At 42.5% G+C, this 9245-nt stretch overlaps 1 protein-coding gene across 1 annotated transcript; it reads left to right on the forward strand.

Moving 5' to 3' along the window:
* The first annotated feature begins 5336 nt into the window (after positions 1 to 5336).
* Positions 5337 to 8619, forward strand: LOC134483357 (disks large homolog 5-like). Its single transcript, XM_063278656.1, has 4 exons — positions 5337 to 5493; positions 6693 to 6836; positions 7469 to 7631; positions 8345 to 8619. Exons 1-4 carry the CDS (start codon positions 5483 to 5485, stop codon positions 8372 to 8374), a joined length of 348 nt encoding a protein of 115 aa, XP_063134726.1. The 5' UTR covers positions 5337 to 5482; the 3' UTR covers positions 8375 to 8619.
* The last annotated feature ends 626 nt before the right edge of the window (positions 8620 to 9245 follow it).

Genomic DNA, 9245 nt, shown 5'->3' on the forward strand with positions numbered 1-9245 from the left:
TCAAGGAAAGCAAGAGCTGTCTTTTCTTCCTTTTTTTTTTTTTTGAGAACATCCACAAGAGAGACAACCCCTTCCTCAAACTAACAATGCACAAGAGAGACAATACATGAATTAAAAATCAGAAATGAAATGAGGGACATAACAATAGACACCGAGCAAATTCCAAAATCATTAGTTCTTACTCCCGTGGACTTTACGCCAGAAAACTGGAATATTTATTCGATATTGTTGATTTTGTAGACAGATAACAATTACCAAAGTTAAATCCAGATCTGGGAATGTATCTGAATAATACCCCTAAGAAAATAGATACACTCATTAAAGGTTGCATACATTATATATTATATTGCTTTCTTTTTGCATGATTAAACCCCTTCAAGGACATTTAGCTATGTTATAGAAAGTGTTACTTTCAAAACAAGAGGACGAAGAGAGAAATTGTGGAGTCACTGAGAGACACTTCCCAGACAGGATCAAGGAAAGACGGCTGAGAGATGCAAGCAGGGGCTGCAATGCTGCCCTTGAGAAGAAAATGTTTTTCTCACTTTACCTCACACTATGTTGTACTATGTCCTATGTTTGTGGAAGAGGCTCTCATGCTCTCTGGGTTATGACAAGTATATTGTGATACTAGGAAGAGGGGTGATTTGCTATACAGATATTTTAAGAAGAAGGCTTTGCTTAGTCTTACTTCTTTGCCTAGTCTTGCCTCGGTTGTTCCTGGTATCATGGGAATAAGGATCTTATTATATCTTGCCAAAAGGGAAAGTGAGGTAATGCATATTCATGCCTGTATAAGGGTTAATAAGCTTGTAGCTGCATGCAGTTGCATCTGCCTTTGCTCTGCATCCCCTGTGTCCTGGTTATTTGTGACCCTACCTGGGCCCCCAACGCACTAGATGTTGACAAGCATCACCCTTCTCAGTGTCAGGTTTATTTTCTTTCTTTTTTGAAATCTATGATGTGGAGGCGTATTACAGCAACAATATGAAATAGCAGGCGGGCATGTATGAAAATTGCTGTGTTTAAGCTAGGTGTGGGGACACGTCCTCAAAAGGAGCTGTTAAGATGGGAAACACATAATGCATTTGTTGCTGGAATTGAGTTGCCTCAGCTGTATTGCTCTGCCTGCTCAGTGTCCATTCAACATCACTGTTTCTACAGAGGAACTCAAGGTTTGCCCCAGCCACCTGTGAGCTGTGATATGGGCAGAGAAAGGCCAGGACACAGTGGTGATTTCCCATTCCTCAGTTACGCTGAATTTTCCACTAATGTACTTGTATACACAAGTCCAGTGTGGTCAGTTATTATAGATATTTGTCATTTCTTACAGAGGGCAACTACGATTGACTACACCCAATTCTATAAAAAACAAAACTCAGGAAACCTGGCCCTTGGCAGCAATGAATCAAGAAATATCTAGGATGGTGGGGCATGAATTCTGCCAAGCAATGAACTCAGATAGGTGGGGTTGTGAGGAAGATGTATGGTTGAATAGCCCAATAGATTCACGTTGTATCATCTTGATTTAATCTAAGGACAAAGAAGTGCAGTATCTCTGATGGCTTTCTTCTAACCCCTCGAAAGGTTCACTGGGGTTTGACCTCAGTTCTTCATTCTTCTTGCTGGGGCAGCAACACTCAGAGAAGCTTGAGATTGCCATAGGCACAGTATTAGGCTAGAAATGCTGAGTAGGTGATACTAAGTTATTCAGATGGTGATACCCATTTCATTTGTTCTTAACGTGGACCAAAGGAAAGACAGATCAAGATCCTTAGAATAAAAAGATCATTTCCAGTTCTTTTCTACCTTTCCTGAATGAAAGACTGGTTGGTAGAGAATGGTAAAAATTCAAGAATTGGTAGATGATGCTTTGAATGAAGGGTGGGTTTCTGTGCTGGTTTTAGACAGGTTCTCAATTACCCCATCTTGTTCTCTACGTTGCTCGTCAGGTTCACTTTGAGCTCAAATAAAGCTGCTTCTACTTTCCAACAGGTAGTCTTACAAAGGGGCCTCCAAGGACTGTGAGGACAGCATTAGCCAATGAGAATTGAGGTGTGTAACCCACAACTATAGCTTTATCTGAAAGACCCTCAGACAGAGGAGACTCTCGCTCCAGTCCTGAGGACAATCACCACCCCATGAACACACAGGACTCAGTCGTGATGTAAAAACAAGAGGTTTACTTTGGGATACCAATGCACTGGGGCTCGACACGGTCCTTACGAGGAGGGATGTAAGGAGCCTCAAACAACAGAAATGTACAGCTTAAACAGTCATTTATGATCACACAGTTTCATTAGCTCAGCTATTTCGGTGCCAAGAATAACTAGGCAGATGTTTCTCGTCCTGGGATAAGGCCGTAACCACATCAATGTAGCTATTTCAGTAGGAAGGATGTCTGACTTGATATATGTTTTCTCATCCTGGGGTTCCCAGGACAAGGATCAAGGATATCTGTCTTGGCAGGTGTTTCTGTTCTGGAGTTCCCAGGACAAGGCTATAGTGATGTCAGCCTATAGCACAGCTGCATTCAGTACCAAGGATATCTCACTTCTATAGTGGTCAGTCAGCTTCCCAGAGATGTTTCCTGTCTTGTAATTGCCCTGCAGTAAATATGTTCTATACCCTCTGTTCTTATGGTCGGGCAGCTTCCTAGAGAGTGGGTGGGAATGTGCTTTCTGTACTTTCTGGTCTATTGTCTAACGTCTAGGGGCTAAGCGAGGGCCAGCTTAAAAGATTCTCATGCTTAAGAAATGGCTGTACTGATATCAAACGGGGATCTTTCATATCCACTTTCTTCCAAGTCTACCAGCCATCTCAGATTGGTGGTGTAATATGCCTGACAATCAAGGACACAGAAAAATAACTTGATATACAGCAAGGACATGGCAATCATATCCTGTGTCGTTATGTATGTTCTGGAAGAGGTTTGTTAAAATGACAATATTGCACAAAGCTTTATATAGGACCCATCAAATTAAGGGTCACTATGCACCGTCATAGCTAAAATGGCCTGGTCAGAAGTGACCACTTTATCACTCTTCTATAACTTCACATGAGAGGCTTGTGCTTTTTGTGTTTTTTATTTTTCTGTTTTTTCTTATTTATTTATTTATTTATTTATTTATTTATTTATTTATTTATTGCTTTGTATGTTGTCAGGAAGACAGTTCAAGTCATGGATCTGCCCCCAAAATCTGAGCTTTGCTACTAATACTGTAATCAATATTAGTGTATGCATTCAATAAAATAACTTGGTTTTTTTTTTTTTTTAGTACGATAGATGCTTTTGTGTTTTGTGGGGTGATCCATGAAACAGGAGTGAAGATGCTTGTTTCTTACTCTGTCCACTGAGTTATGTCTCTAGGCTTGTCCTACTCCTTTGGCTGCATCCCCCCCCACATCTGCTGACTATTTTATTTTTCAGATGAAATCACACGTTATAGCTTAGAGAGGCCTGTAAGCAATCCTACTTTGGTAACTTAAGTGCAAAGAGGAGAGCCCCACACTCAGCCTGAGGGTGCATTCACTGGTGGATCCAATATTTCAGTTTCCTCTGCTAACAGATCACCACATTGTTGCCAGGACCATAATGAATGCAATTCTTTCTCCTAAGGAATCTTGTGGCAACTGTCAAATGTTAAGCACAAAGCTTCAGGTTGTACCTATAACACACACCCACATTGCAACCTACCCTACAGGCTATTTCTGGGTGTGATTTCATGTACCTGCACATGATGAGACAGGAGACCTCTTTGGCTACTTATAGGAACTGGTGTGATTTCTCAGTAATCTTTAATGGGTAATATTGCTGACTGTGGAGAATTTGAGGTAGGATGAAACATTTCTGTGCAGGGATTGGGGAGGAAGCACTCATTTAGATACATACCAATTACTTAGGTTTTTCCAATCAAGCCTAGAGCCAAATTTGGCTTTGGAAGCATGTGGTGCTCAGTGGCTATGCCACAGGGAAGTCCCCTGAAAAGGGTCCATCAGCTTTTGCTCAGTACAGGGAGAACATTAGCAGGGAGGCAAAGTCTGTTATCCATGACATCAGCCGTCCCTTCGTGGACATTCTATTGTCTCCTAGAGAAACCTTGGAATCCCTGTGATGTCACCAGTATGGTTGTGACAACCAATTCCCTACTTTTTCTCTTAGTGTCCAAAGGATATACCCACAGACATGTTTGCCCATCTTTGTAGGCGCTTTGGGAGAGTTAATGTTGATAGAGAAGAGTCTAGAGTGAAGCAAATGAAACCTAAAGGTAATGATGGACACAGGACATGGGGAATGTGGAGTAAGTTCTGGGCAGTGTATGTTGAGCTTCCAGTCAGGGGTGTGTGTGGGGGTCTTCCGCTGGCCTTTATAGCAATGGGCCACAACCACTGGAACATCTCCACAGATATTGAATTCCATGATTATCACAATTCCTGAAAGTCAAGGTTTTCACATCATTAGTTTCTCCATAACCACATGGAGGATATGGCACTGCCTATGCTATTATTGGGTGAACTTCTAGTCTTTACTTTTACAGTGCATTCGGTATGTTAAATTGATATAATAACACCATCAGGAGTCATGGAGGGTATAACTTTTCTGAATTAAACAGGGCATCAATGTACTTCACTTTCATTGCTTCTTTAAATTCAGTGACTATCTGACAGTAGTAAGAGGGAGAGAATTGTGCTCCTGACATGACCTTATATTCTTAGAACTCCTCTGACTACCTCTGGCTGACGGGGCCAATCTTACCTTCATATATTAGAGGTTCTGTGTAGAAGATATTTTTCTACAGTAGCCAAACTATATGGGGCAGGTAGAGAAAGAGCCTGTAACCTATTGACACTTCTGGGGCATTTGTCATTTCAGTAGAGGGAATTAATAAGTCTGTTGACCATGTCCTCCCCCTACATGACTTTTAATGCAAAGTTATTGGACTAGAGTAACAGTGTAGGATATCTGAGTATCCCTGATCAATCAAGTCATTGTGGATGCTGAATTGATGATCTGACCTCTGAAACCAGAGGGGTGAGGGTCCTGAAACCAGGTTGTAGCCTGCGTACCTGATAATAATCCTGGAGAAGGCATCTCTCTGGTACTTGTAAGCCTGTGTGGGCGGGCATAGGGAACACCTGGCTGCTTACATCTCTTGGTCTCTATATAGTAGTGGGGGAACTGTGATCCACTTAGGAGGCCTCTTACACATAGACCAAACTCCTTGCAGTGACACTGGCTTCCAAGCATGTTCTCCTGTTTGGACCTCACTGTGGTCTGTGTATGCTCTATGCATTTGCCCCATGCAGGTTCACTTGTGTTCTTCTACCTACAGAGGCCTGCAGACAGACGTCATCCCCTGAAAATATCCTAAACAAGGTGCAGGCCAACGAGGAAGTGGAGAGGCTGAATAGAGAACTGGAGCTAACTACCAAGGAGAGAAATGAGCTGACAGATCGCCTCCTTTATGTGACAGGTGGATCCATGAGCAAAAGGTATGCATTGCTCCAAACAAAGGACCTTGTTCTAAACCTCATCTCCCATAGAGAGGAGATTCAGAACCTGACCCTTACTAAGGAGTGAGTTTGGAAATGGACTCTCTGATTCCGCCTGTTGAAAATCTGAACTTGTGATGTGAGTGAAGATTTCAGGGATAAAGTCACTGGAGCATGAGTTCCCAGTGTACAATTTGAAAGCCCTTGACAGATGGCAGTTTGCAAGGTTCTAGGTGCTGTGAGTTTGTGGACAGTGTTTGTACTTGCTATGAAGGTGACTGAACGCTATCATCTCATGGCAGCACCCTTAGGTAACAGGTCCCACATTGTTCATATCAATGCTTAACTAGAAGGCCTGAGGCTCAGGCCTGTTCCTTCTTGTCTGTGTGCCTTAAACACTGAGACAGTAATGGTGCATACATTTCTACTGATTCTCATTGTGCTCTTTCCATATTTGTCTCTCTTTCTCATTCTCTGCATCTGTTTACTTTTCTTTCCTTGTGGGTGTGTCCCAGTTTGTGTGTCTGTGTGTGCACAGGTCTGCATGCATATGCACAACTTTTATATGTTTCTATGTCCCTGCACACTTGGAATTTAGGGGTCTGTTTTTTGACCTCAGGATTTACCTCTATAATAGTTTCATGGAGGTGTAAGTGCTTTATTTTGGAAGCCCCACTTTCAACAGCACAGTTCTTTGCCTGTGTGGTCACATTTGTCTATACATTTGTATGCCTTGGGCAGATTATAAGTTTGTGGCAATATCTGGTCTCATCTCCAGAATTATGTGTACTGTCTGCCTCTAGAATATTAGTTATTCAGCTTGTAGCATTCCACTTGTCAAAACAGGAAAAATGAAATCAGAGGTTTCTGGATGTGTGTGTGTGTGTGTGTGTGTGTGTGTGTGTGTGTGTGTGTGTGTGTGGTTGGGTAAGCTCTGTGTCCTAGGCTCTTGACAGCATAACAGGTTTGAATGCAGATCCAGCCCTCCTGATTGAAAAAAGTGAGCCAGGGAACCCTTTATCTGGGTGCTTAGCTTCTGTTGTCCTGGGCACACAATTCCAAGTTTCTTAAGCTGAAGAAGATCCAAATATGTAGAATTCAGAAAGTGTCCTTCCAGGGCTGGGGTAGTACAGGGCACAGCCTGAGTTCATATAATCCTAAACCTCTATGTTCATTGGGTTCTATCTTCCTGGGGCCAGCCCCTACTTCAGGCCAAATCCATTTTATGAAAACTTGAAGATAAAGGAGAAAGAGGTCATGTCATTACTGCACAACTTAGACACAAAGAACATTGAACATCGTGAGAAATTTCAGGAGCTCAAGAAGGAGATTAACTTCTATCGGTAAGTACTGGTCAGAAGGGCCCATCACTTGTGGAATGGCCATGTCTGCCTCTCATTGTTCTGGACCGGAGGGTCTGCAGCTCTGGGCCCATCTCTTCTGCTGTTTAAATATCACTGTGCCGTGGGTCTTTTGGACTCAGTTTCAGTTCCATAAGAGACTGTCATTTATCACCACAGTGTCTATGCATCTTTAGAAGGCTCTGGATAGAACTACACTGATTCAGGCATCAGAGTGTTATTAGGCCAACCTGCGGCTCTGGGGTCATACCAGGTTTAACAAAGCTCAATGTGTGGACCACATGGTTAGCATGACCTCCCTTGGTTCTACTGTCCTCTTGTGGTTGTTTACTGCCTACTAATTGATGCTGTCCCGATGCATTGGGCTCTCATGGGTAGTTGTAGATCCCTTGTTCTTTTGGACAGACATGGACTCTTATTGGTGCTTGGGTCACAGAAACAATTTATTCTTCCCTGGATTGGCCGTTTGCTGTTTGTGCAGCAGCCTTACATGTATGGAGATGTATTCTATGAAGTCTTTATGGGTATCTGGGTCCTGGTGGAGTTTGTGGGATTTGGCAGTTGGAATGGGAGGAAGAGGCTTCAGGATCTTACTATGAAGAGTGTGTTTCCAGCAACCTGCACAGCCGGCTCCTGATGGACCAGGCATGTTTGAAGAAGAAATTGGTCACATTGAAGCAGGAGAGCAAGGAGGTACAGCGATATTTGTTTGAGTTGAACCGGAAAGATGAAGACGAACAGGAGAAGACCAGCAACCTCCAGACCCAGCAAAATGTGGTAGGAACAAGCAGCTGAGTCAGATTAACAATGTCTGATACCATTTGCCTATTGGATACATCTTTGCTTCCCCTATCATCTTTCTAATCTCCCCACACCCAATCAGTCACCCACCTCATGTGATAGAGTTATTCATTGCTCTGTCTATGCACAAGTATTCTGGGATGTTAACCACTTTTCAGAAACTGAATTATTGGCAATTATACTTCTCTGCCCTTTTTGAAACTGCAGTCCAGAAATGGTGACAGAGGAATAACATATCATATGACTGCATCTCCCTATCACAGATTGGATGCTATGAAGAGTTTTGAACGAGTTCTTGGTCGTGTGACAAAGGTCATACAGGGGTCATGTTATGGTTGGAAGCACCTTGTAGGGATAAGAACCAAGTGCAAATGGCAAATGAGTCCTGGTCATTGGCTTTGATCTGGGTATCATGTGGCCTTCTCTTTCTTCCTGCACCCCAATTAGGTCTCTCCCCATTTCCCCATTCTTGGTTTGCACTGGTAGAGTCTGAGGAGCAGCTTGTTCTCCCACAGTACTGTGAGGGTTGCTGGTGATGTTCCCAGCCTGCAGAGAAATCAGCAATGATTTCAGTGAAAAGATCAGTGCTGTCTGTCCAATGTAGCTGAGGGGACAGAAGGCAGCAACTTGACAGCTGGTATGCATGTCCCCACCAAATCAGTGTCTTAATAGCTGCCGTGTCCTCCCAGGTCTCAGAAACTGCAGGAGACATGGCATAGGATGGATCCCAGGAAGACAGCCCCCTGAGGAATGAGTTTCTCTCTCAGGAGTTCCCTATGACGACAATCCTCACAGTCAAAGACTTTTTGGGGGAATATTCTTCTTCTCAGATAATTTCCTCAATGTATAGAAACCCTAAATTTATGTATCCGTATGCCAGCCTGTCTCATTGAGGTCTTTCCCCTCTCTCATACCGACAACACCATTTGAGAGACAACTGAGGGGACTGCCTTGACATCTCACGTCCTAGAGGAGAAACAGCACTACAACTGTGTTTCTAAATGTTCATTAAGAAAATGCTGTTAAGAAATGTTTTTGGTTATGATTTTCATTGAAGTTTTCTTTTTGTTATTTCATAGTTATATATTCTTGTTACTGTTTTTCATTTTTATACCATTTTAGTTGTTCATTTTATGCCTGTTTTTTGTAAATTGTATTCCTTCTGAATAAAAATTGATTTGTAACTCTTGACTCTTAAGACCATCTTATTCAAGGGTCCTTTCCCCTCCTGTAGACTTAGAACTGACAGCTGGATATGGATCTTTGCATGATCCAGTGAATTCAAAGCCACCAAGGGGTACACAGGGTGATAGTGTCTTTTGTGTGGATAATGTGACTTTTTTTATGGACACACACTTTATGATGTAATCACTGACATACTGTATCCATGCTGTCATGTGTTCTGCTCATCCTAGTCTATATCAGTCTACAACACACATTCCTTATCGACTGTGTGCACCAGATATTGAGTAACACACACTCATGCCTGTAGAGCTGCAGAAAAAATGACAACTTTCACAAAGGAATATAGAATAATCCTAATGGAGAACCATGTGCCTCGGTTTTTCTTACAATACAGCATTAGTATTA

This window comes from Rattus norvegicus, chromosome 19 (assembly GCF_036323735.1).
Source record: "Rattus norvegicus strain BN/NHsdMcwi chromosome 19, GRCr8, whole genome shotgun sequence".
In the NCBI taxonomy this organism is placed as follows: domain Eukaryota; kingdom Metazoa; phylum Chordata; class Mammalia; order Rodentia; family Muridae; genus Rattus; species Rattus norvegicus.